The following is a 27,975-nucleotide window of genomic DNA, read 5'->3' as shown; positions in this document are numbered from 1 at the left end:
TACATATTTTCCAGGTTGCAATGTATACAATGAGGAGTTCCGTGTAGTATGTGAAGCCCTTCTATGAACAATCTATGATGTAGTGAGAAGACTTGAAAGGATGAACTATTTGCACGCTTGTACTTGTAGTTCTACAAGGGTCGGTGTCCTGGGTCATGTCACCTTCCTCACCCATCCATCCCGCACTATACACACGCTGCGATCACTCCTCACTCTCCCGTATTCTGCGTCTCTCATCTATTCAGCCCCGCCCCCTTGGCCGGGCCACATGACCAGGTGACGTCACCAAGGCTACTTCTCCCATTAGAATCTACTAGTAAGTGCCGTTCCCGAGATGATGCTGCGCGCTCCCTGAAAATGTTGCGCAGGTTGTAATGGAAAGGCGACAGGGAAGCGCGTTCAGTCATCTGCCGTCCAGCCATCTTCTCCATTGAAGCTGAGTGCGGCCAGTGGACTTCAGGACATAACACCTGCAGCAGCAGGAGAAGGAAGAAGAAGAGGAGGAGGAGGGGGTCATATACATAGATGAAGGAATTTGCAGCAGCCTTTGGCACGGTGGCAGAGCTGCAAGAAGAGGCAGCCATCCAGTTTGGGGAGGAGGGGGGCAGTGCCATAGGAAGAAGAAGAAGAAGAAGTGTCACCACCTGCACAGGGTTGTAAACACTCGGGATAGGTGCTGCAAGTCTCCACAACCTGTGCAGAGGTGTCAGGGGGTGTCAAGATCCCATGCACACACTACTACCAGGGCAGCTGGGCACACACTACTACCAGGGCAGCTCATACCCAGGGACAGGCACTGTCAGGGCACACAGGACATTGGATGCCAATGAGAAGAAGTGTCTGTGCAGAGGCAGAAGCGTAGTATTAGTAGTAGTAGTAGAGCAGCCAGGCATTGCAGAGGGGGTGTGTCACTCTGCTTCTCTAACATAGGAGATAGACCCATCTGCATTGGGTGCAGGCTCTAACAGAGAACCATCTGCATTGGGTAAGGGACTCTAACCCAGGGAAAAGCCACATCTGCACTGAGTAGGGGCTCCAACATAGAGAAAAAGCCCCATCTGCATTTAGTAGGGGCTCTAACACAAGGAAAAGCCCCATCTGTATTTAGTAGGGGCTCTAACACAAGGAAAAGCCCCATCTGCATTTAGTAGGGGCTCTAACACAAGGAAAAGCCCCATCTGCATTTAGTAGGGGCTCTAACACAAGGAAAAGCCCCATCTGCACTGAGTAGGGGCTCAGTCTACAAGAGGACTGGATAGCCCTGGGCACAGGGAGACAACCCACAGCCTGGCATGGAGCTCTCCGCAATTGGGGAACAAGTGTTTGCAGTAGAGAGCATTCGAAAGAAGAGAATACGAAAGGTAAGAGCTAAATCCTCATTTGCCTCCAGTGTTGTCACTCAATGCCTCCTCTCCACCTGCGATAACTTCCAGTGTCATGGCATGTAAGATTTCCTCTTCAGTATTTACACCTGGCGGTGAGAAAATAGTTGTCACTTTGTAGGCACAATATTGGTGGCAGAAATCTGACTGGCCATATGGTATTTACAATCAGACTTGCAAAATATTAAATATTGCAGCAGAGATCTGTAAACTGAATTGCTTTTCTCTGCTGTTCTGCCTTTGTAGACGGGTTGTTGTGTTGTAGTTTTGTAGACGGGTTGTTGTGTTGTAGTTTTGTAGACGGGTTGTTGTGTTGTAGTTTTGTAGAGGGGTTGTTGTAGTTTTGTAGACGGGTTGTTGTAGTTTTGTAGACGGGTTGTTGTAGTTTTGTAGACGGGTTGTTGTGTTGTAGTTTTGTAGACGGGTTGTTGTAGTTTTGTAGACGGGTTGTTGTGTTGTAGTTTTGTAGACGGGTTGTTGTGTTGTAGTTTTGTAGACGGGTTGTTGTGTTGTAGTTTTGTAGACGGGTTGTTGTGTTGTAGTTTTGTAGACGGGTTGTTGTGTTGTAGTTTTGTAGATGGGTTGTTGTGCTGTAGTTTTGTAGACGTGTTGTAGTTTTGTAGACGTGTTGTTGTGTTGTAGTTTTGTAGACGGGTTGTTGTGTTGTAGTTTTGTAGACGGGTTGTTGTGTTGTAGTTTTGTAGACGGGTTGTAGTTTTGTAGACGGGTTGTTGTGTTGTAGTTTTGTAGACGGGTTGTTGTGTTGTAGTTTTGTAGACGGGTTGTTGTGTTGTAGTTTTGTAGATGGGTTGTAGTTTTGTAGAGGGGTTGTTGTGTTGTAGTTTTGTAGATGGGTTGTTGTGTTGTAGTTTTGTAGACAGGTTGTTGTGTTGTAGTTTTGTAGAATAATATTATAGAGTAAAAGGCTGGGTGACCAGGAATAGTTCCACAGGTGGTCACGTGTACAAGCCATTTACCAGACTGCTATGGACTGTATGATGACGATGGTGGGTTGACCTGATTCAGATGGCAACTGCTTTTTTTGGGGAGACAATGTCCACTTTAAGGGGCATATTTATAAAATAGTGAATATGACTTTCACGAATTATTCGCTGGTGGTGAATCAAGCACGGTCCTATAAAACACATACCTACAGAAAATTCGCTGATATCTAAGCATGCCCCTAAGTTTTACTTGTACATTGGCAAATTTACTAATGAATATTACATCCTCTATGAATGACATAGCTTGCCACCTTACGTGTAATCCGTTTGTTATGATGTCATCTATGTTTAAATTATGTTTAAAAAAAAATACTTGGCTGTCAGTCTAAAATCCATTAACCTTGAGAATGATTTTAATGCAGTTATTGCAAGCAGTGTCTGAATCATTGGCCTTTCCAGTGGTTTCTAAGGGACCGTTACAGAAATGAGTTTGTTCTGAATACAGTCATATAATTTTTTTCTAATGCATAAAGAATGGGAACTGATTGACTCCAATAGAGATGGCACTTTTACGCTGCAGGTGACTCACTTGTTGAGCTAATCTTTCTATAGGTGACTAAAGCGAGTTGTGAGTCACGCAGATGACTCACCGTACAAATGTGTATCATGCGCTAGTATAGAGCGAGATTTGGTCTGGTAATGATTTATGATACAAAGAGCCCAATATTGAATAGCGGAAGTGAGACCTTTTGTAATTAAATGTTATGTGTCAGTTAAAGTCATAAAGCTACAGCTCTGGAATAAGTACTCTGCATTAACACAAGGACAGTGTTCTATAGATCTCATTCTTGTTCAGCTTAACTGGTTGAGATGACTCCTTTGTAACAGATCTAGAAAATACTTTATATCGCCTATCACCTATAGTTATTGATATAATAATAATATAATATATAATAATATAAAAGTGATCAATGCTGACATACAGTATACCATCTACAAAGGATTTTACTTATACTACTTATATAATGTCCTTGCTTTTTGATACAGTGTAGCCTAGTAAAGACATTGTAATGTGTCCTTTGTGATGAGTACCGTCTCTGTCACTTTCTTTCCAGGGAAAAGTGGAATATCTTGTGAAGTGGAAGGGCTGGCCCCCAAAGTAAGCTTAAATTACTTATACATATACATTATATGTATTCTATATAGATATGTGTGTGTTTGTCTGTTTGTATTGTATATTTTATATTCCTTACCTGTTTGATTTAAAGTTGCATCATTGGTCATTGGCAGACCTTCTTAGTCCCTGTTTATTTAACACAACACAACAAGTTAAATATTTAATTTATTCTTACAAACTGTAATTCAGCGTGAGATAAACAAATGTTTTGTAAAGCAACATAGCACGTGATTACCGGAGAGCACATGCTTGGTTCCGACCAGAAGCACCTTTTGAATTCTCCCGCCTTCGGATCATGTGTGCCGTTAAAGGGAAGTGGTTTGGCAGACCATAAAAATGTGGGTTTATTTCCTCCTCATATCTCAAATTAGATTGCTTTGTGCATCCAGCTAAGTATTTATCAACTAGTATTATCAATTCTATTTCCAGTGTGTTTTATTTGTGCAAAAATGCACATTTTCATTGTATAACCACCTTTTCATTCAAATAGCATCTCAATGAATAAATATGCATATACCACAAACCTATATAAAACCTATATAGCAGTATAGTACACAGGGAAAGAAAATACACATGCAAGAGTATCTAGAACATACAGCATTGTAATGTATGCATGGATTCTGTTATCAAGAATACCTGAAAATTTAAATATTAGGTTACTTTTTATTCTTATGATTTCCCCCACTGGTTTTAGCAACCTGGTCCTCCGGGTCCACAGGTAATAGAGCATAGTACCTGGGAAAACATGCCTCTGTGTTATTTAGGAGCTTTTTTAAAAATATGACTTACTGGTGAATAGGGAAACTTGTAGTATTAACATTTACTTCATGGCAAAAAAAAAATGTGTTAGTGACAGCAGGATGGATACTGTATTCTCTGGAAGAATTATTTTTGGCTGATCTGTCTCCATTCATGGGAAGATATACATTGGGGTTATTTCCGAAAGGCAAATCCGCTTTGCACTACAAGTGCAATCTACAAGTGCAAAGCGCACTTAGAAGTGCAGTCGCTGTAGATCTGAGGGGGACATGCAAGGAAAATAAAAACAGCATTTTAGCTTGCACATGATTGGATAATAAAATCAGCAGAGCTTCCCTTCATTTCAGAGCTAACTCTTAATCCTCATACACACGACCGAGAAACTCGACGGGCGAAACACATCGTTTTGCTCGTCGAGGTCCTTGTTAGGCTGTCGAGGATCTCGGCGAGCCAAATTTCTCCATTGCCGTCGAGGAAAAAGAAGACATGCTCTCTTTTTGGCTCGACGAGATCCTTGACAGTTTCCTCTTTGAAAAGTGTACACACGACCGGTTTCCTCGGCAAAAAACAGCAAGTTTCTTGCTGGTTTTTGCCGAGAAACTCGGTCGTGTGTACGAGGCTTCAGATTTACAGTGACTGCACTTTCAGTGCAATTTCAAGTGCACTTTGCACTTGTAGTACAAAGTGGATTTGCCTTTCGTAAATAACCCCCATATCTTTTTACTTTTTTTTGCTATAGTAAATATCCCCAAAAAAAAAGTTTCCTCAGTTTAGGCCAATATGTATTCTTCTACGTATTAAAAAAAATCGCAATAAGCATATATTGATTGGTTTGTGCAAAGTGGATTTGCCTTTCGTAAATAACCCTCATTGGCTGCTCATTCAGAAAAGCAAACCTTGAGGTTGCAGATGAATGTTTTTCTAAATAAGAAAAAAAGTTAATTGGGGGTGTTGCCCTTAAAAGCCAATCAGATTATTTTATCTTTATGCCTACGCTACAAAGAGCAAGCCGGTGGCAGCTGATTGGTTGCTGTAGGCAACACCCTCCTATTTTCCCCAAAAATAGTACCTCTCAAAAATATAGCTTAAATATAAATTGGTGCTGTGATTAAAAGCTAAAATATGTTTTTTTCAGTGTGAAATAGAAAGGATGTTGGAATCTAGGAACCAGAATGAACGGGTGCTTTTCAGGGAGGTATGCTTTATATGCAGAGAGCTGTGTGTTCTCTTGGCATGGCACTGCCTGCTTCTAGATAAGGACTGCCTATTGAATACGTCTTGTTTATCACCTCTAATCTGACTGGGGGAGTGAGAACTCAGAGGAGGGGGAGCCGAGAGAGTGACGCATTAGTCATATGTTCACTTGTTTACTTCAGCCTGTGCTGCAGTGTGCGCAAGAACAGCGAAGGAAAGGTGTGCACAGCGTAACCCTTTGTTTGTCTTGAGCCCAGCGTGCCATGTGTGACTGCAGGCTACAGTTTATTTTACACAGAGATGCTAATTATTGCAGACCTTATGTTATACCTCAAACACAGACATTGTGCAATACAGAGAATACATCCTTAATAGCTGGTATAGATAACCCTTTAGTGAAATGACATTCAGTTTGTGTTTTCATCTGTTCACGGTGTAAGGATTGCTGCATATTAAGATGTTCTGCAATAAAGGTGTTCACATTACATTTTTTATCATCGAACATATGCCTGCATATTATGGTCTATTTCTGCTTAGGATGGCCATACAAGTCTATTCACTTTAGGCAATGCAGGCTGTTCAAGCATTTATACTGAAATTGAGCAAGGGTAATGGGTGCTTTTGACCATTGAAACTGCTTATTATTGTACACCGTATTCTTCAGCTCTTGCAGGTCTTGATTTTCCCCATTTCCATGGAGAAAACAAAAATAGTATGTTACCATGTGAGCTGCATTGACTGAGTGGAGAGAAGACTTCAGCAGATTCAGATTTGGCAATGCATCTGAGGATGAACGGATGTCAGTGGAAATGTGAGACTTGCTTAAGCAGGTCAAATACAGGCCAGAAAGAGGTCAACTGCGGGTCTAATGCAGCTGCCAATTAATTCTGAATGATCTCAGAAGTGTCTTAAGACCCCTTTCACACTGAAGGTGTTTTTCAGGGGTTTTAGAGCTAAAAATGGCGCCTGTAAAGCGCCTGAAAAATGCCTTCCGTGCCACCCCAATGTGAAATCCCTAGTGCTTTCACACTGGGGCGGTGCGCTTGCAGGACGTTAGAAAAAGTCCTGCAAGCAGCGTCTTTGGGGTGGTGTGGGAGCGGTGTATACACCACTTCTAAACCGCTTCTGCCATAGAAATCATTGGGCAGCGGCGCTTTTAACCCCTTGTTAACCCCTTCTTTGGGTATAAAAGCACCCAGCTCCCGCCCGCACATCGCCACTAAAATGAGCGTTGCTTTACTGCTGGCATGGGGCGATCTTCAGTGTGAAAGGAGTCTAAACTGATGCTATCGACACAAGGCCAAAACCCATTGACATAGGCCCTTACTGGACTTTAAGTTACAGAACCCGATGTTTTGTATTAAAAAATGTATAGTAATTTTAGCCTAGGTTATATTTTGGAAATCACCCAAAGTCAATTTAGGTGAATTAGTCAATAAAAAAAGCAGCAGCATATTATTTAATGATTGAAAAATCTTTTTCCTGGCCATAAAGTACAGGAAACAAGATCTTTAGTCTTTAAACATGGACTTTAGTCTTCTAAAGTTCTTTAGTCTCCCGATCCATGTCTTCTGGGGTCCCTCGGTGGCTGTCTCTGGTCCTCCCCGCAATTAGTCACCACAGTAATTCGAGAGCTTGCATGGTGGTCACTAATTGCGGGCGCGCTCCCGTGATACAGCGAGCGGCCATAGCCCCTTGGCGCAACGCGTCACTGGATGTGATCGACAGCAGCGCCAGCCAATGGCTGCGCTGCTCTTAATCCATCTGCTCTAGCCAATCAGCGGCCAGGCTGAGCGATGAAGAGGATATCGGGACCACGCGGAACTTTCGAGGGGTCAGGTAAGTATAACAGGGGGGGGGGGGGGCGGCAACATCAGATGTTTTTTCACCTTAATGCATAGATTGCATTAAGGTGAAAAAACATTTTCCTTTACAACTCCTTTAAGGTAGAAAAACCTTAAGGCTTTGGAATCACTTTCTGTATCATTATTTTAAAGTGAAATATTACCTAACATTTTTAGTTCTGGGTGATTTGGAGCACAGTTGGATCCCTTGTATACTCCCTTGGGAATATGTTACCTTTGACCCCAGGAAGACATTCTCCTCCAGCAAGTTAAAACAATGAGAACCAGAGGCAATACAAATAAACAAATAATACATTTAAGAATTCTGATGTGAGCTAAAATTTAGATTCAAGATAGCTATTTGAAAAAGTGATGCGCTGAACTATGTCTGTGGTAACTAGGGAACTCAGTAGCTATGCTTGATGCTGAAGTACATCTGATGCCAAATACAGTGTTTTTTAATGATATAAACTGCCAGTAATAACATGTAGAATTGTAATTGGTGCCTACTAAAACAGAACTGAGTCACATCTGGCACTGATAATGATCTCTTGAGTCTAGTGGTAGTAACAGAGAAGAAAGAACAAAATATTTAGAGCCGGTTCACACAGGGACGACGCGTCAGCCGACTCAGCCGCCTGACAAGTCGCGCTCCGCTCTACTCAATGGAATTGTTCTAATAGAAGTGACTTCAGCAGCTCCGACTTAGAAAAAGGTTCTTGTGCGACTTTGGGGGCGACTCGGTGCGACTTGCATTGACTTCAATACAGAAGTCATTTTGCAAGTAGCCCCTGAAGTCGTCTTGAGATCCCCTTGCAGAGTCGCCCCCAAAGTCGTGCCGCCTCAGTGTGAACCAGCTCTTAAGCATTTGACAAGTCTTATAGTATTATTTGTGTTATAGTATGTTTCCTGGATTTCTGCTTTTCCTCTATTTATAGCAAAAAGGTATCAACACATTAGAGTATGATAGCTTTGATGTTTTCTCTACATTTCCACATACCTATGCCTATGAGGAGGACTGTAATCTGCATGACCACTAGGGGGCCTCCATGAGTACAACTCCTTTATAGGTGGCTTTGGGCAAGGCAACACAGTCAGGGCCACTGATAAGACAGTACAGTCAGCCTTTCTGTGGCATTTTAGCAAAAATATAATTTGCTATTTTCGTAGGTGGGGGGTTTACAGCAGCCCTGTACACATTAAGTACTGGTTTTATGGTAGAACATTTTTTCAAGGCCTAGGGGGGGTGTCCTGTGGATCCATGGTTTCGGGTGATTTGTCAGGGCAATGGCTGGTGCTAGCACTTTAATCATCACCACACCATGGTTGATATGGTGTCAGGATGATTAAAGTGCACTACTTCTATTATTACATTGTAATATAAAATGAAATAGCTCAACTCACCATAATTTTAAATTAGTGGGAGCCCTGAGAGTGTCACCTGCCATGAATGCCTGCCACCTGATGCAGCTTGTCACTTGCCACCAGATGCAGCGTGTCACTTGCCACCAGATACAGCATGTCACTTGCCACGTCACCTACCACCAGATGCAGCGTGTCACTTGCCACCGTCGCCTGCCAACAGATGCAGTGTGTCACTTGCCACCATCACTGGCTACCAAATGTAGCGTGTCACTTGCCACCATCACCTGCCAACAGATGCAGTGTGTCACTTGCCACCATCGCCTGCTACCAGATGCAGTGTGTCACTTGCCACCGTCGCCTGCCACCCAGATGTAGCGTGTCACTTGCCACTGTTGCCTGCCACCAGAAGCAGTGTGTCATTTGCCATGGTCGCTTGCCACCAGATGCAGCGTGTCACTTGCTACCATAACCTGTCACCAGATGCAGCTTGTCACCATCCACCAAAAAATACCAGTAGTAGCTTATCACTTTAATTTGATTAAAATGTAAAGGCAATTGGTAAGGGTTTTTTTTCAGCAGTGAAAGACTTAGGTTACCCTGCTTTTGGCGGCCTCTCCCCAGCAGCATTCAAGCGGGTAAACTTACACATGTGCATTTGCTGGTCCTATCCCAGAGTGAGGGCAGGCGTTGAGAGATGATGTAATGATGTGTCGCCCGTGGCTACAGCTCTGTCAAGACCGGCCTTCCTGGCTATGCTGTAAGGGCAGAACAGCGGTGATGTGGGCGCACGCCGTACTGCTGACAGAGCTGCCTTCACGACCCGGCTTTAGAGGTGTCACGAACTGGCACTGGGGACCCCCATCTTAATGGACAATTTGTAGCAAAGGTCCCGTTGTCCCTTGTTGTCTCTCCTTTGTATTGTATAACCCATTTGGTAATGATTTTATCATTAAGTTAAAATACAATAAAATTACAAAATAATTTAAAGTACCGTATGTCACATAGTACAGTAAGACAACACTATTGGTTGTAATAGAGATTATGTGGCAAATTAAGCAAGGCTTAAATCAAGAAGTTTATTCTTGTACTATGTTAGTACACTATAGGGAACATTACTAGGAAATACCGTGTTTACATTGAAATTTCTACCAATGCAGACCATATGCAATAGCTGCAAATGTGCAATGTTTTGTGGCATCTAAAATTTATGACATTTTTTAAGACATGTGAATAATAGCTAAGTCTTGAAATAATACAACTAAATATGTCAAAGTTGTTCTGATTGGTCCTTCATCATAGATACAGCAGATGTACTGGTTGGTAACTTATAGGTCAGAAAAATATGGTAGGATTGGCTTTGCTGCAGTACCCACAATATCTTGAATATCAACTGTTCTTCACAAATAGCTGAAAATCAACGTAGCACTGAGTCTCATAGAAGCTTCAAGTTTGTTGACGTCCTCTTGCCACTCTATGATGACCTATCAAGTACTTGGACCCGACAGGGGAGGGAGCTCAAGCACACAGTCTGTGATTGGCAGCCTCTGTTTTGTACCTGTATGGAAGTGGGGGGAGGGGGTGTCCCATCCCTCCAATCAGCTGTTATCTCTCCTCACTGAATGTAACGTTAGCTCCACATCCCCTGATTCCTGTAAGATCAGACAAGCTGTATACATTTTGCACTGTCAATAGATGGAAATAAAAGCTGACAGATGAAACAAATCCTCCTACATAAGTTGTACCTGTTTATCAGCAGAGTCTAGTTACTTCATTGAGTATATGTAAGGTTTTACAACCACTTTAAAGCTTGAGTTTAGATATGACAAATTTTATAGTCCAGGTTGATCCAATGTAAGTATGTATGTGCCACATCTGTGGATTCCTGTGGAAGATGGCAATCACTGTAGTAGGCACCACTACTACAGTGTACTCCACTAGCTTATGGGTCTCATGCTGCATTGTGAACACAGAAAATTGCTTGCACAGCACAGGCACCATTCAGGAAACACTTAGCATTTTCTCAATCAATGCAAAGCAATCTCTGATTGGATGAGGTGGTGAATCAGGGCGGTGATGTCACAATCTGAAACTTGTCAAGTCAAAGAACTCTTTGTAGAACTGCAGAGCAGCAGGAAAGGACACAGCTACCCCAGGTCTGCCCATATTGTATTGCTCTTGCAGAGCTGTAGGGGTGTGCCATGCTTCAATGTTCATCAGTGGCGTAGCATGAGTGGAGCTACATGGACACTTGCTCCCAGAGGCGGCTCTAGGCTTTGTGAGGCCTTAGGTCACAAAACTGGACATGGGGCCCCACTCACACCCATGATGGGAAAAATACAACCCCCACAAACCTGGCCGGTGGTTGTGGGGGTCTGCGGGCAGGGGGCTTATCGGAATCTGGAAGCCCCCTTTAACAAGGTGGCCCCCAGATCCTGCTCTTTAATAACTAAGGGGCAAGGGCCACCTGTGATAGCACCTGGTGAACCCGCCCCCTTTGTGACGTCATTGACTGAGGGCATGCTGGGTCATTGACATCACAAGGGGTGGTGTCACCGATATTTACTTGGTGTTAGGGACGCTGGCGGCCCCGCTCCTGAGTCAAGGCTCTTAACGCTCCTGAGCACATCGGCGTTAAGGTCCCCTAGGGTAATGCATTGGTTAGGTTGGGCTGCCACGAGGCCTCTGTGAGGCCTCAAGCCTCGTACACACGACCGTGGAACTCGACGGGCGAAACACATCGTTTTGCTCGTCGAGTTCCTTATTAGGCTGTCGAGGACTGCGACAAGGCAAGTTTCTCCATTCCCGTCAAGGAAATAGAGAACTTGCTCTCTTTTTGGCTCATCGAGTTTCTCAACAGTTTCCTCGACGGAAATGTACACACGACTTGTTTCCTCGGCAAAAAAATATCTCCCAGCGAGTTTCTTGCTGGTTCTTGCCAAGAAACTTGGTCGTGTGTACGAGGCCTTAGGCGACCGCCTAATTTGCCTAATTAAAGAGCCGCCTCTGCTTGCTCCCTTCTCTCTCTCCTCTCTTCCTCTCTATTTTTCTCTCTCTCCGCTGTCTCTCATCTCTGTATGGGAATGTCCGGCTGAGTGGTTCTAGGTCAGAGTGGGTGAAATTGAGCAGAGCGAGCAGCATGCTCCCGCTGAGTGTATGAAAGTGAGCAGTTGAGGATAGGCCCCGGGTTCTAGCACCCCATGCTATGCCACTACTGTTTATACACAAATATGGACTTTCTCTTACAAAATTGAGCAGTTCTCTATATAGAACAGCTCACTGCTGGTACATCATATCAGCTTTGGCATATTGTTACTGCAGGATGAAATTAAAGATCTGCTATACAAATAATAACTAATTATGTATATTTTATTCTAGATACAGTACTTGGGAACCAGAAGAACATATCTTGGATCCACGACTTGTATTGGCTTATGAAGAAAAGTAAGAAGTTCCTCACACTTTGGTATAATGTTTCTATGTCTCTAGGGCCAATAAAAATTATGTTCTCTTAATTGTTACAGTGCAGGACACAGGACCTGTATTCAGAGACCATCGGTTATATGCAGGCTACCTTCAGGTGTTTGGACACTGACAAAAAATTGCTAGGTCACCCTAAGTGCGCACTCATATTACTCTGCCCACTGCCGGAGAATGCAGTTGTTTGCTAGTGTGCTTAGGTGACAGACCTTTTGGATAAGTATTTTTCTTTTTAAACTAATCATTTTGTAGTTATCTGACACTTCTGTCAAGATCTAACTGCTTATTGCCCTGTGTTAACTAGCAGTCCCTTGATTGGTACCAGGACCTCACTATGTGGGGCCCACCTATAATATTTGCTTTGTGCACTGAATTTTGCATTAGGTGCTCACCTTGGCACAGTGTAGTTAGCCTCGGCGTGCTATACAGCTCCAGAGCCGTGGTCTATTTCTATGGTTCTCAGACCCTGAAGACCCCTTTATGGTATGCCTACTGTGACAGACAAAGCCTGAACCTCTAGTATGCTCAGGTGGATACAGTAATGCAGGGTTTCTATGTATGTTGACACAAGTTCCTGGATTTTAATAAGATAAATTGCAGTGTTGTCTATGTGGTTTTAAAGGCAGAGGGATGGGGAGTTATTCACTTTATTTTGGTCCTCCTATTATATTTGTCTCTAACTTTTCTCAGTGAAAGCAACAAAAAATTTGTGTTTTTTTTTCTCCTCCTATCCAGACTAAAGCCTCGTACACACACTCTGATTTTCTGACGGGAATTTTGTGATGACAGGTTTTTGTTGGAAAATCCGACCGCTTGTACGCTCCGTCGGATTGTTGTTGGATTTTCCGCAGACAAATGTTGGATAGCGTGCTTTAAATTTTTCCGCCAACAATTGTGTGTTGTTGGATTTTCCACTCTTGTGTACACAAGTCCGTCAGACAAAAGTCCAAAGTGCAAACATGCATGCTCAGAAGCAATGCTCAACAAAACACAAAATTAGCAGAAGTTGACCAAAGGGTAGCGCTAAAGAGCAGAAAATGTTTTTGTTGGCCGACAATTATTTTCCCTTTATATGCAAGACAAATTCCTGGCCAACTCCCTTCAGACAAAAATCCTACGCTTTGGCTGAAAATCCAATCGTTTGTACCAGGCTTTAGTCTCAGAATGATTGAGGTACTGAAGCATCGTCATGCCAATCGGTGGATGCATTTCTGCCAAAATTGCACACAGCACATTGCTGCACTGCTGCTTTCTTCTACTATGGAGACTCAGGCCATGGGAACATTGTCAGTGCCTAGGTTATAGCAGCTCCTGCATCCAGACACGCAAAACCCTATTCAGTCCAAACTTTATTCCGTGAGTACCACACTGAGGATCCCCTGACTTAGCGATGGCAAATCACAGGCGCAAGGGAGCTGGGACAAAAGGGTTGAATAACATGCACCATGCGGCCGATCTGACAAAAGCAGGTTTCTCTGCCACACTGTCTGAATTATTTGCAAAACATTCTATGCATCAAGAGCCTTTTGTTTCCAGGTCTCAGAAACAGTAAATGTCCTCTTTCCCCAATTATCCTGTTCAGGAATACTTGAGGGTATTATGGAGGAAAGTATTGAGGACCCTGATTTGTGGCAAAGGCCACATAGGATTTTGTTTCTCCTAATTTTATGAACCACAAGCTAGAACTTTGTGCCAAATGCTCTCTACTATAGACACCTTAATTGAAACACTTTGTGTAATAGCACAAGACTCTCCACAGCCAAAACAAGCCCTATGGACATTAGGAGGATGGCTGAAGCCTCGTACACATGACCGAGAAACTCGACGGGCGAAACACATCGTTTTGCTCGTCGAGTTCCTTGTGAAGCCGTCGAGAAACTCGACAAGCCAATTTTCTCCATTCCCGTCAAGGAAATAGAGAACATGCTTTCTTTTTGGCTCGTCGATTTTCTCAACAGTTTCCTCGTCGAAAATGTACACACGACCGGTTTCCTCTGCAAAAAAATATCTCCCAACAAGTTTCTTGCTGGTTTTTGCAGAGAAACTCGGTCGTATGTACGAGGCCTGAGCTAAGAAAGGCTTTCCCCATACATGCACAGATTGATTGTGCACTTTATGAGGAACAGGACCTACCCTGATAGGATGTTCATTCCTTCCTAGGGGAAAGCATTTTAAGAAGAAATGGTAGTGTATCCTGCTTCTTAAAGGGTTTGTAAAGGATTTTTATTTTCCCTAAATAGCTTCCTTTACCTTAGTGCAGTCCTCCTTCACTTACCTCATCCTTCCATTTTGCTTTTAAATGTCCTTATTTCTTCTGAGAAATCCTCACTTCCTGTTCTTCTGTCTGTAACTCCACACAGTAATGCGAGGCTTTCTCCCTGGTGTGGAGAAAGCCTCTTGAGGGGGAAGGGGGCGAGCAGGAGTGTCTGGACGCCCACTAACACACAGCTCCTTTCTCTATCTGCAAAGTAGAGAGTGTCCTGACTTGCCTGCTCGCCCCCTCCCCCCTCAAGAGGCTTTCTCCACACCAGGAAAAAAGCCTTGCATTACTGTCTGGAGTTACAGACAGAAGAACAGGAAGTGAGGATTTCTCAGAAGAAATAAGGACATTTAAAAGCAAAATGGAAGGATGAGGTAAGTGAAGGAGGACTGCACTAAGGTAAAGGAAGCTATTTAGGGAAAATACATTTTTCCTTTACAACCTCTTTAAGCTTTGTCTGCTGAACCTTGTAAGAAGTGTATTCTACTCATGCTTTTTCACAGTGAATGCCTGTTATTGGGAATCCCTTGATAAATTATTCAAGGAAGTCACTGGGGGTGAAAAGTGCTTATACTTCACAAGAAAAAGCCTAATGCTTGCACACACGATCGGAATTTCCGATGGAAAAAGTCAGACAGACTTTTTCCATCGGATATCCCGATCGGGTGTAGCCCCATCTGAGTTTTTTCATCGGAAATTCTGATGAATTCCATCGGAGTTTAGATATAAATCATGTTCTATTTTTCTCCGATGGAATTCTGTCGGAATTCTGATGAGATTTGGCCGGTCAAAAGCCCGATCAAGTGTACGCGGCATAAGTCTCCTACTCCCACAGCTTCTACTTCTGCTTAGCGAATGGAATCTTTTTGCTCAGAAAAACCAAGGCTGCTTTTTTCGCAAGCCCTGGACTCCCAAGTCCACCAAGCCTGCCCAGAAGCTTTCCTCACAATGTTGAAGTGCTCTATTACTCAGACAGAGGGCCTTTGTTGGCATTTGCACCAGGATGAATCAGAGTGGTCCCAGGTCTCTGTGTTTAATCTGTAATTTCAAAGGGGTACAAAATTGGGTTTCTATCTCTGCCACCTCCTCACTATTTAGCTTTCAGATTGCCAGCTTCAGAACAAAACAATGCAGGTTTGATTAATGCCTTGTGATTATCATGAGATTAGCAAAAGCAGCCCCAAGGGTTGTGCCAGTGGAATAGAACTTCCCCATTATAGTGCTGTCGTATGTGTTGTACGTCACCGCGTTTGCAAAGAAAGCTTGACAAGATTCTCGACAAGCCTGACAGGAACCTCGTTGAGGAAAACGACGTTTCATTTACGACAAGTTTCTCGGTCGTGTGTACGAGGCCTGAGAGCCATCAGATTAACCCTACAACTCTGGACCTCCCTTCTGCAAGGACACACAGTCAGGTGCATTTGGGCAGTGCCACAGCGGTGGCCTACATAAACCATAAGATGTCAAGCTGCCCTAAGAGAAAAAAATCTCTTAGGCCTCGTACACACGGCCGAGTTTCTCGGCAAAAACCAGCAAGAAGCTTGCTGGGGGGTTTTTTTTGCCAAGGAAACCGGTCGTGTGTACACTTTTCGACGAGAAAACCGACGAGGATCTCGTCGGGCCAAAAAGAGAACATGTTCTCTATTTCCTTGACGGCCATGGGAAAATTTGGCTCGCCGAGATCCTCGGCGGCTTCACAAGGAACTCGACGAGCAAAACGATGTGTTTTGCCCGTCGAGTTTCTCGGCCGTGTGTACAAGTCCTTACTCTTTCAGGTGGAAACTTTCATTCCAACTCTCTCGGCCATCCAGTTTGCAAAAAAAAACATGTCTAACAGGGTGGACGGGGTTATATTAGTGCACTCTAGAGGTGGCCTTAGCAAGGCTTTTGCCAGTGTCCAAACCTATGGTCTATGAATACCCCTGTCCTGTACTGTCATCAAAGATAAGGACTTTACAGGTAAGTCAAAATTCCTATTTTCTATCTGTTCAAAAAAAGTAATTTTTTTCAATTAGTACCAGTATATGAAAACAGTATCACAAATGTATACTGCCCTTTTGGTTCTTATAAAGCAAACCATACTTTTGATGTAAACATACTGGGGTTCAGTTACGGAAGTAGTAGAGCATATATTTACTTTGCAAGAGAATTTGAACTTATCTGAGTGAAATAGTGAAAATTCTGCTTTGGTAAACAGTATATCTGCTTGCGCATAATCGAATGATGAAAGAGAGCTTTGCCTCATTCACTAAGTGAAAATTCTGTTATTATTTCTGAACACTGATTTAGGCGTGGAAAACTGAACAATATCAAAAGCATGCAGTTGAAAAGTAGCTCCTATGTACTTAACTTTGCCACTCATTTAAAGGGAATTGAGAAGCGAATACATTCTTTGGGAATCAGCACTACGCATCTCACTCATATGTCATTATATCTACACATGTTTTACTAAAGTCATGGCACAAAGAATGTTGTATTACAGTTATCTGCAAAGTTGCCACTTGATTGGTGTGTTCTGGTGATCACTTTTTAAAACTTTGTAAAAAAGACCTGGGATACCGTGGAAGGGATTAAAGGGGAATGGTTAAAAAAAAAACATAAAATACACTTAGATTGCTGTGTGCAAGTAGGAGTCAGACCTCGTACACACGACGGGCGAAACACATCGTTTTGCTCGTCGAGTTCCTTGTTAGGCTGTCGAGGAACTCGACGTGCCAATTTTCTCCATTCCCGTCGAGGAAAAAGAGAACATGCTCTCTTTTTGGCTCGTCGAGTTCCTCGACAGTTTCCTCGTCGAAAAATGTACACACGACCGGTTTCCTCGGCAAAAAAAAAAAACAGCAAGTTTCTTGCCGGTTTTTGCCAAGAAACTCGGTCGTGTGTATGAGGCCTTAGACTCAGCACAATCATTTTTGCAGTTTGGCTTTTGTCAGAGTAAAATATGTCCTACCTACATCACTATCAGTAAAGTAATCCCCAATGTTGGTGTCAGTTCCCCCTCCTCTCCCTTCCTATAAGATTCACCAGTCTTTTATTCCCAAGCTGACTAAATTGATGGGGGCTAAGAGGCTGTAGCACTATGGTGGCTGTATGCAGAAGGGGGAACTGTATCATTGCAATAATGCCACAAAGTTTTACTCCCATGCAGACACCATAGCACTGCAGCCACCCCTGCATTAGAACACATGGAAACAGACATCCTGATCTTCAGTGCAGACTCTGGGCATTCTCTGCTACACATGGGCAGGGGGCGTGGTTGAGCCGAGACTGAGGGGGCGGTGTGACTCTTTCTTCAGTAAATACAGCCACCAGCAGCAAGGAGGAGTGCTCAGTGGATCACCAGTAAGTCAGTGAAAACACAGGGCAGCTCCACAGGCTCATGCATCACTTACCCTTTTATGGGCTGCCGATGGGACCGGGAATAGGAAGCAGCTGCCTGGTGCCTCCCCTGGTCCAGTCTGAAAAATGTTGAATGAAAACACAGACTGTCCGGGTTACTACCAGACAGCTGGCAACCCTAATACTATTATGAAATATCATACAGTGTATTAAGACCATTCGTAACATTCACCCATTTTAAGTATGCGGTTATGAAAGGTCTGGTTTCTAGTATGATGTGTATTCTGATCTCTGAGCATTTTCACCTTTCATGAACATTTCACCTAGCTATTGTTTTATGTAAAGAATAATTCTGTAGCGTTTGACACTAAAGCCGCGTACACACGACCATTTTTAATGTCTTAGAAAAAACAACGTTTTTTTCGACGTGATTCTTGTCAAGACTGCTTTGCATACACATGATCGTGAAAAAAAAATGCTCGAGCAAAAAGGGGAAGTTCCATTCAGATGGCGCCACCCTTTGGGCAGCTTTTGCTGATTTCGTGTTAGTAAAAGTTTGGTGAGAGACGATTCGCGTTTTTCAGTCTTTGTGCTTTTCAGCCTGTTACAGCGTGACGAATGTGCTATCTCCATTACAATTGCTAGTTTTACCAGAATAAGTGCTTCCGTCTCATAACTTGCTTCTGAGCATGCGTGTTTCTTTCACGTCGTTAAAGCCTACACACGACCGTTTTTCACGACGTGAAAAACGACAACGTAAAAAACAACGAGAAAAATTAGAGCCTGTTCTAAATTTTTAATGCCCATTTTTCACGTCGAGAAAAATGCTCTGGAGCCTACACACGATCGTTTTTAATGACAATTTTAAAAAATTGCATTTTTCACGTCATGAAAAATGGTCGTGTGTACGCGGCATAAGACCCCTTTCACACTGGGGCCACCCGTGCAGTCGCGGTAAAGTGCCGCTCGTTTTAGCGTCGCTTTACCACTGTTTAAGTGGTGCTTTTGCACCACTTTTCTGCTGCTCGTGGGGCACTTTTAACCCCAAAAAAGGGGTTAAAAACTCCTGTGTTGCTGTGCTTTGGAAGCGCTTCTCAGGCGCTTTGGAAACATTGCCCATTTATTGCAATGGGCAGGGGCGTTTTGGAAGCGCTCCCAAACTGCCCTAAAAATTTTGTTTGCTACACTTTTTATAAAGTCCCACAAGCAGACCACCCAGGTGTGAAAGCACCCTTAGAGAATGGGAGGCAGTTTTCTGGCGCTTTACAGGAGCTATTATTAGCGCTAAAATGCCTGAAAACTGCCTCAGTGTGAAAGGGGTCTAACTGACAAAGATGGAGAAAGATGCGTAATCCAGAATTAGACTTGCACAGAGTCACTAACATCTTGGTATACCAAAGCATTTTGCTGTACCACGGAACACCATTTAGTCCGAAACCAAGTTAGTCATCAAAAAAAAAAATCAAAAACATACCTCATAGGCTGTGTTAGAACTACTTTAAAAAATATATGTATATTAGGGAAAAGCCAGCCAATCTCTTAACTGTGCTAGCCATCGAGCTGGGTTTAGAATGGAATAGAAAGGTGACAGCGAAGCAGCCCACAAGTGCAAAACAATTGTGAGAACTTTTGCCATCATTTTTGGAAGAACTTTCTGAACAATATTTGACTTGCATCAGAGAAAGAATTCTACAAGCATGCTGGGCTGTTATACCAGCCCTAAAACAATTCCACCATTGTATCTTTTAACTTCAATTATTTGTTCTATGCTTTAATTGTAAGGTTCATTGAAAAATGAAATTGCATACAATTTAAATTAACTTGGAAAAATTGGGTGTTCTTTGATTTTTAACTGTTAGTGCATATTTAAATTAAAATAGAAATATAAGTAAGCAACCAACTGGTCGGGTGGCTTTTGCCTTTGGTAATCTCTGATCTCTGCATGATATTTAATTTAATAAAAAATTATGAAATCTAAATTTTTCTCTCCTGATGTAAATTAGCTTGCACCACAGAAGTAACCCTGATATATAAGCACTTAAAATGTAGGTGTTCTGATAACTATATATGATTTTTTTTATATTTGTTATTTTAGAGAAGAAAAAGAAAGAGCTGCTGGCTGCAGGAAACGTGGCCCAAAACCTAAACGCCTCCTCCTGCAGGTATGAACTACTACGTGATCAATGTTTCTTAAATTATAGATAACACTGCATACAGGACTAATTCACTTATATTAAAATACATTAAACTAAAGGCAGAAGCTAGTACCATGGAAAATTGATGTGGTAAAAAAAAAGCTCTTTAATTATTAGCATCAAGTAATGGGAATTTTTACTATGTGCTATATCTCGGTATGTGGTTGTTTTTATTGGCTTTTATTAATTTGAAATACTTTCATTTATAATAATGATCCTTTTTGTTTAATTTGCCTTTATTTTTATTTCCCCCACAAATATATGAAGACAAAGCTGTTCAGCAAAAATTACAGTGACAGCAGTTTGGATAGCCCTTCGGGAGATGGTTATAATGGTCACATGGTCACTATTTATTTATTAACCACTTCTGGATCGCTTCCTGCACATATACGTCGGCAGAATGGCACGGCTGGGCACATGTACGTACAGGTACGTCTTGTCCTAGTACCCAGCCTCGGGTCGCGGGCGCGCGCCCGCGGCGCGCTCCCGCGACTCGGTCCGAAGCTCCGGGACCGCGGGTCCCACGAACCCGAAGAACGGGGAGAGCCGTGTGCAAACACGGCTTCCCCGTTCTTCACTGTGGCGGCTGCATCGATCGTGTGATCCCTTTTATAGGGAGACACGATCGATGACATCACACCTACAGCCACACCCCCCTACAGTTGTAAACACACACTAGGTGAAACAAAACTCCTTCAGCGCCCCCTGTGGTTAACTCCCAAACTGCAACTGTCATTTTCACAATAAACAATGCAATTTAAATGCATTTTTTGCTGTGAAAATGACAATGGTCCCAAAAATGTGTCAAAATTGTCCGAAGTGTCCGCCATAATGTCGCAGTCACGAAAAAAATCGCTGATCGCCGCCATAAGTAGTAAAAAAAAAAAAAATTATAAAAATGCAATAAAACTATCCCCTATTTTGTAAACGCTATAAATTTTGCGCAAACCAACCGATAAACGCTTATTGCGATTTTTTTTTTACCAAAAATAGGTAGAAGAATACGTATCGGCCTAAACTGAGGAAAAAAAATGTTTTTTTATATATTTTTGGGGGATATTTATTATAGCAAAAAGTTAAAAATATTGCATTTTTTTTAAAAATTGTCGCTCTATTTTTGTTTATAGCGCAAAAAATAAAAACCACAGAGGTGATCAAATACCACCAAAATAAAGCTCTATTTGTGGGGAAAAAAGGACGCCAATTTTGTTTGGGAGCCACATCGCACGACCGCGCAATTGTCTGTTAAAGCGACGCAGTGCCGAATTGTAAAAACCCCTTGGGTCATTTAGCAGCATATTGGTTCGGTCCTTAAGTGGTTAATAGGGTATCAGTTGTCTTAAAAAAAACAGGGGTTTTCTCCAACCCCTGTCCCTTTTCCTGAATATCTTGACTTGTTTGTAAATGAGAAGAAACATTTGAGTTAAAAAAACATGAATTAATATACTAAAAACTATGATTCAATGTCTACCCATTATCTAGCCCCTGCGTGAGCAATTTACAAGCTTGTCTTTGTATTTTCATGTTTATTCTCAAAACCTATAAACATATTGAAACAGAAAACTACCATTTGACCTACAATTATCAGAATACCAAATTGTTTTGCATTTAGGCTCCATGCACACTGGACGCTAAAATAATGTTATAAAAATGGCAGTAGCTCTGCAGGGAGTCTTTCAAATTTTTCTAACGTTTTTGCAAAAGCGTTTATTAGCGGCACTTTAAACGCGATTTTCGGGCGTTCAGAAAAAGCCCATAAACTCCACTGCTCATTTAAGCTGAAAAACGTCCATGTGTGCATGGACACATAGGCTAACATAGAGTGGAGTTTATGGGCTTTTAAAAAAGAAAAACACCCAAACTCCAATAAACTGCAGTTTATCAGCTCCAGTGTGCATGGAGCCTAACAAATTTTAAGGGACTAAGGCCCCGTACACACGGCCGAGGAACTCGATGTGCCAAACACATCGAGTTCCTCGGCCAGTTCAGCCCTGAAGCCGCCGAGGAGCTCGGCGGGCCGAGAGCTCCCATAGAACAACGAGGAAATAGAGAACATGTTCTCTATTTCCTCGTCGAGCTCCTCGTCGGCTTCCTCGGCAAAATTGTACACACAGCCGGGTTTCCCAGCAGAATTCAGCCAGAAACTCGGTCGGAAGCTGAATTCTGCAGAGGAAACTGGTCGTGTGCACGGGGCTTCAGACTGGAGGGTTTCTCCAGGTATAAAAGTCAACAACTACAAATCGAAGACTGTGATGCTCATTTAAGAAATGTTTGGGTGTTCTTTCCATTTTGTGGGAGAAACTTTGGGTTTGATTTACTAAAACTGGTGAATGCAAAATCTGGTGCATGGTAGCCAATCAGGTTCTAACTCCAGCTTGTTTAACTATTCTTTGACAAAATAAAAACTTCAAGTTGATTGGTTTCAATGCATAGCCACATTCGATTTTGCACCCTCCAATTTTAGTAAATCAATCCTTCTGTCTTCTGTAGGTTAAACATCTTCAAACATTATCTGATACACAAATAATGGAATAGGACTATGTAAAAATGGACTTGAACACTGGATTGGGAACTAAAAAAATGTCAGCTGCACGTTATATGCTCCACTCCACTCTGTACACAATACTTCACACTGTGCACCCTGACAGTCAACCCTGTACACTGTGTTGTAAATTATGCAATTTAAACTACTCCGCTCTATACATTAAATGCTTTACACTAATCAATTTACACAGTGCTGTATAAAATACTGTCTACCTTCCTTCCTTACTGCAAAACTTTCCATTATACAGTGTACATTCTATACTCCACACAGCTCTGCATTATACACATTGTTATATGTTATATACTGCATGCTAATACCAGTGTCTGCTGTTCCTCGGACTCACCTGCAGATTACATTCATGAATACTGATCCGTTCATACTCAAATATGCACATTGTTTCTAGTAACAATAATAGTAGGTCTTTTTTTAAAATGTTTATAGAAAACGCCTGTTGATGTTGACTGATTTTGCACAGCCATTCTGCAGCTTTTACCTCAACTTTACTCTTTTGTCAGAGTAATAGGCACCACATAGAGATGGACTGGATCTGTGTTGAATGAATCTACCCAACAACACCTATCTGTTCACCTAAACTCTTTACAAGGAAGGTGCAAAATGTTTGAAAAGGTGCAAACCAAGAGGCCTGTACCAGGGGCCAACAACCTTCTCCAAAGTAAATGTTGATTTACAAGCTTTAGAGAACCAGCCTGCCAGTGAACAATAGTGCACGGCCACGTTGTTGACTTCAAATTAGCCCAGTTCGAGCACCTTCAGACCTCAGATCATCTTCAATTCCTGTGTCTTCAGACCTAAGATCATTCTCAGAAACGGAGGGGCGCTACATTCATATTTGCTGCAGCTGTCGGTTCCACTAAGAGAAAGAAGGGGATAAGGAGATGGACTCCTTTATGTAACAAAGTTGTCAGCTTCAGTCAGGCCCATGCTGGGATGAGGGCTGGTACCTGAACACCAGTGACACCAAGTGGGCCTCTTAAATTCCAAGAAGGTGGGTGGGCTGTGAGTGCAGAGGGTCAGGCCAGGCTTTGTAATTGACAGCCTAGTGAGCTGTCAATTACAGCCTATGGCAGCAGCACTGTATTTGAAGGGAGCAGGGACCTGCCAGAGGATCCTCCAAGGGGCCAGTCTGAGTATGCGCACATGCAACATAGCTATGTTCCAGGTGCCTCTAAAAATTACATCATGTGCCCACCCTGGCACACATGCCATCGATTGCCTATCCTTTTCCTATTTATACAATCTTGCATTGTATACTAAACAATCCAGGGATTTACAGACCTCTTTCATGTCAGTCTAACTCTGTGTCCATAAGATACTGTATGCCAACATTTGATACATGGGCGAAGAGGGGGTGGGCACTATAGGCCCTGATATATGTCTGTCCAAAGAAAATCTGTATTTCACAATAAATGTTCCTTAGCTAATGATGATTTTTACAGAAGGATAACTACTACATTCTTTTGTGTTTTCATTTTAGAGTTTTATTCTGTCTCAATGATAGCTTGTGCATAAGGATATGACAGGGGGGGGGGGTTGATTTACTAAAGCTGGAGAGTGAAAAAACATGGTAGCCAAACAGCTTCTAACTTCAACTTGTTCAATTAGGCTTTGACAAAAAATAAAAAAATTGAATCTCATCAATCCTATTTTGTCATCAGGACAGGAATTTATGAAAAAAATGATCATGGCCAGAGCAGAGTTTTAATGAAATATTTAAATTGTTCCAAACAGCATGGATTGATATGAGATAATGCAAGGACTACTATTTTTCTCATCTTTTGTTACAGAGGTTGTATGGTATGGACCTGCGTAGTGCACACAAATCAAAAGAGCGAAAACTCTGCTTTTCTCTGTCTCGAAGATTCAGCAGTGGGCTGGGGACCAAACCTGCCGCTACATCCTCAGTGCCAGAGAAAGCCAAATCACTGCAATTCCCACTCAGCAAACAGCGCAAGGGGAGAAAGTTTCTGTGCCTGTCCCGTAAGAAGTTTCTACGGGTGCCTACCTTTGAGTCTCTAAGTCGAAGGTCAGAGTTCTTTGCCAAGGAAGATGAAAAGGAAGATGCAAAGGAAGATACACAGACCATCCCTGACTGGCAAGAAGAGAAATCTACTGAGGAAGACAAGCATGAAGAAGAGGAAGACAAGCATGAAGAAGAAGAAGACAAAGAAAAACATGAAGATGAAAATAAAGGTGAGATAATCTAACTGATTAATGACAACAGTTTTAAATAGTTTAAAACATTGAAATACAACAGCTAGCCAAGCACTGGTTTAAAGAAAATCTTCAGTGAGAGAAATATGGAGGCTGTCATTGCTGTACTCTTTTTTTGAAATTGCCAGTTGCCTGGATGCCTCTACCTTCAGTACTTACAGTCACTGACCCAGAACAAGCATTAAGATCAAGAAAGTCTGAGTGTAGTCATGAATCTTAATCTGTATACTCCTTCTTAACAGTCTATGGGTTGTCTGTTTTAAAATGTGTTGCTTGTAACAGGAGAGGGATTGGGGCATGGGATACTCCAAAAACAAGCAAACAGAGAAAAATCTTCTCCCAAAGTAAATGTTAATACCGAACAGTCTATTTGCTCACAGCTGAAGATCATGGGGGAGGGTTGGGGGTGAGGGGGCAAAACACACTGGCATCTTGTTCCAATGTATATTTGCTGGTACCCATCGCTATTTTAAGGACACTACACAGTCAAAAGGAATACTTTTAGGGTCTCTACACCCCAGAACAGCTGCCTCCTTCCAGCTTCCTCCAGACACCACTCAGTGAGGGGCAACACCACCCATGAGCCTGGGAACTTTCCTTCCCGGGGAAAGACCATCCCTCCAGGGCTTCAGACTATCAGCTACCCATCCACCATCTGGGTGCACCTCCCCAGAGATTGGCTAGGTCCTGATCAGTATTCAGGCTGGTTATTTAAATTCTCTCTCCCTAAACTCTAAAACTTCTTCTAGAGGCAGGGGGAAGCAATCAAACGCCTAACCTGTGAAACCCTGAACAGACCAAGCCAAACAATCTCTGCTCCCTTTATTACAGAAGGAGCCCTAAAAGGAATTTCAATTAGCAACCTAACTAGGAGGATGCTACACTTGATTATGACGGTAAAGTGCACCTGCATCCAGCCAGTGAACAATGAATTAGTTGTGTAAAAGATGAATTATTGTGTGAAATATCCTTTAAACACAAAATCTGCTAAAGCTGCTTGTAAAGTGAAGTAATTCATTTTCAATGATCCTCATCCATTACAGCAAAGACTGTAAGGCCAGGTTTTGCACCTTTGTGCTTTTGCTTGATTCATTTTACATTGAAATTATTGGGAATCCATATAAACACACATCAATGTGAGCAGTAAGATGCACATCACAACACACATCACTGCATCATGATATTTGGTAATGGCATTGGTGCGCATTGCTGTGTGTTATGATGTGCAACATGCAAGGTGCATTGCAAAGCTCATTTAAATGGAAAATGTATAGAAAGCCTAAAGTCAGTTTTTCAGGGTCATTCACACAGGCACCCAGCATAACCGAGTGTGACAGGAATGCAGGGGTGGATACATGCAACCTGACCCAAACCCTCTACATCCATGTCTGTACACCTGTCTATGTGTACCTGTCAAGCTCGGCTGTGTGGGTGAGTCGCTACAGCCAATGCATATCCACTAATGCAGGCTGCCTGCACAATGCTCACTTTTGGGATATAACAGAAAACTTCTTTGCACTGCACAGAGTTGACTGTGAGAAGGAGCCCTTTTACAGCTTGTTCACAATAGATCAGTACTTCAGTGTGCATAGTCTGGGAACAGGTTAACTTAAAGTTATCTGCCACTTCTTGCTGTGATCACTACATCTTAAACTGTGAAATTCAGTAAAACATAATTTGCTTGCGACCATCCTGTACATGTCTGTGTTTTCTCAGTCCTATGAGTTGCTTACCACTACTTGCTCCTATTTTATTTTCAGATGATACAAAGACAGCCACTTCACCTCCCTGGCTTCCTGCTGTACCCACACCTACTGAGATCATTGTTACTGACATCACCTCAAATTCTGTCACAGTGACATTCCGTGAATCCCGGTCGGCAGACGGCTTTTTCCGGGACCGTGGTGTCGATTTCTAGCTGCACCATTCCAGTCTGTTGTATCTTTCTCATATTCTTCTTTCTTCCTCTACTGAACTGAAGTTTAATGCGGAGCTCCACCCTAAAGTGGAACTCCCGCTAATCGGAACCCTCCCCCCCTCCGGTGTCACATTTGACACCTTTCAGGGGGGAGGGGGGTGCAGATACCTATCTAAAGACAGGTATTTGCACCCACTTCCGGCCACAGTCTGCGGGCAGACTGCGGGCAGGACGTCACCTCAACCCCCCCCCCCGTCGTGTTCCGGGAACACTCGGCTCAGTCAGCAGGCGCAGCGCGACTCGCGCATGCGCCGTAGGGAACCGGGCAGTGAAGTCAGAGCGCTTCACTTCCTGGTTCCCTCACCGAGGATGGCGGGGGGGGGGGGGCAGCCGAGTGACGAGCGATCGCTTGTCCTCTGCTGCGGACGGCGCTGGACTCCAGGACAGGTAAGTGTCCTTATATTAAAAGTCAGCAGCTGCAGTATTTGTAGCTGCTGGCTTTTAATATTATTTTTTCAGCGGAGCTCCGCTTTAAAGACTAGAAAGCAACTGCACGCAAATGGGAGTTCCCCCTTTAACTGGCCTGTATAAAAGCGCAGAAAACTGTTTGTCATAGCAAGGGTGTAACATTTCTTACAATATTTATTGTCAGCTCCACAAGCTACAATTGACTTTCTCAAAAATTTCTTCCAGTTGAAAAGCTATTAACTCTCCATAAAACGAATATACAAAAATGTTTTGCATGGGAAGAGATGCAAATTGTGAAAGATACTGCACAGAAAAGGTGCCATAATATATGGCAATGTACAATTGCATCATATTTTGTTTTAATGGTAGATGTTTTAGCTACAGTAAAACAGCGTCTTGTAATAGCAGATTATATCAACACAACACCCTGTACAGTATGACAAGGTAACAACCATTTTAACTGCACTCACACAACAGATCGTAGTAATCTGACTTATGTATTTGCACTCACAGCACACTGTAATGTTCAGATGCTTGAATAATGTTCAGTCAGTTAGTGTACAAGGTCCTGAGTTTTACAGTTTATTCTCATTCTGCAATATGTATATTTATAAAAGGTATTAGCGCTGCTATATGTGCTATCTGCTTCTGTGCTAATAAGCTTTACTTGTATCTTAATGAAGAACCATTTGCACATATGGTATACATGGTGTAGTTCACCTTCTACAGGTTTACTTCTAAAACTTGCTCACTCTCTTGTAGTAATTAGTGCTTTATACATGAAATTCTATGCTGGCAAAAATGTCATTGTCTCAGCAAGTGGAATTTTTTTTACTGTGCATATATATTTGTGGATTTCTAGATTACTAGAAATTA

The 27,975-nt window shown here is 42.6% G+C and overlaps 1 protein-coding gene across 1 annotated transcript; it reads left to right on the top strand.

The window, feature by feature from the left end:
* Nucleotides 1-287: 287 nt before the first annotated feature.
* CBX7 (chromobox 7) lies at nt 288-26,742 on the top strand. Its single transcript, XM_040359494.1, has 6 exons — nt 288-1,361; nt 3,442-3,485; nt 12,041-12,106; nt 19,837-19,903; nt 24,287-24,692; nt 26,474-26,742. The coding sequence occupies exons 1-6, from the start codon at nt 1,293-1,295 to the stop codon at nt 26,629-26,631; spliced, it is 810 nt and encodes a 269-aa protein (XP_040215428.1). The 5' UTR covers nt 288-1,292; the 3' UTR covers nt 26,632-26,742.
* The last annotated feature ends 1,233 nt before the right edge of the window (nt 26,743-27,975 follow it).

Source organism: Rana temporaria, chromosome 7 (assembly GCF_905171775.1).
Source record: "Rana temporaria chromosome 7, aRanTem1.1, whole genome shotgun sequence".
In the NCBI taxonomy this organism is placed as follows: Eukaryota; Metazoa; Chordata; class Amphibia; order Anura; family Ranidae; genus Rana; species Rana temporaria.
This window is presented reverse-complemented; position numbering and strand designations above follow the sequence as displayed.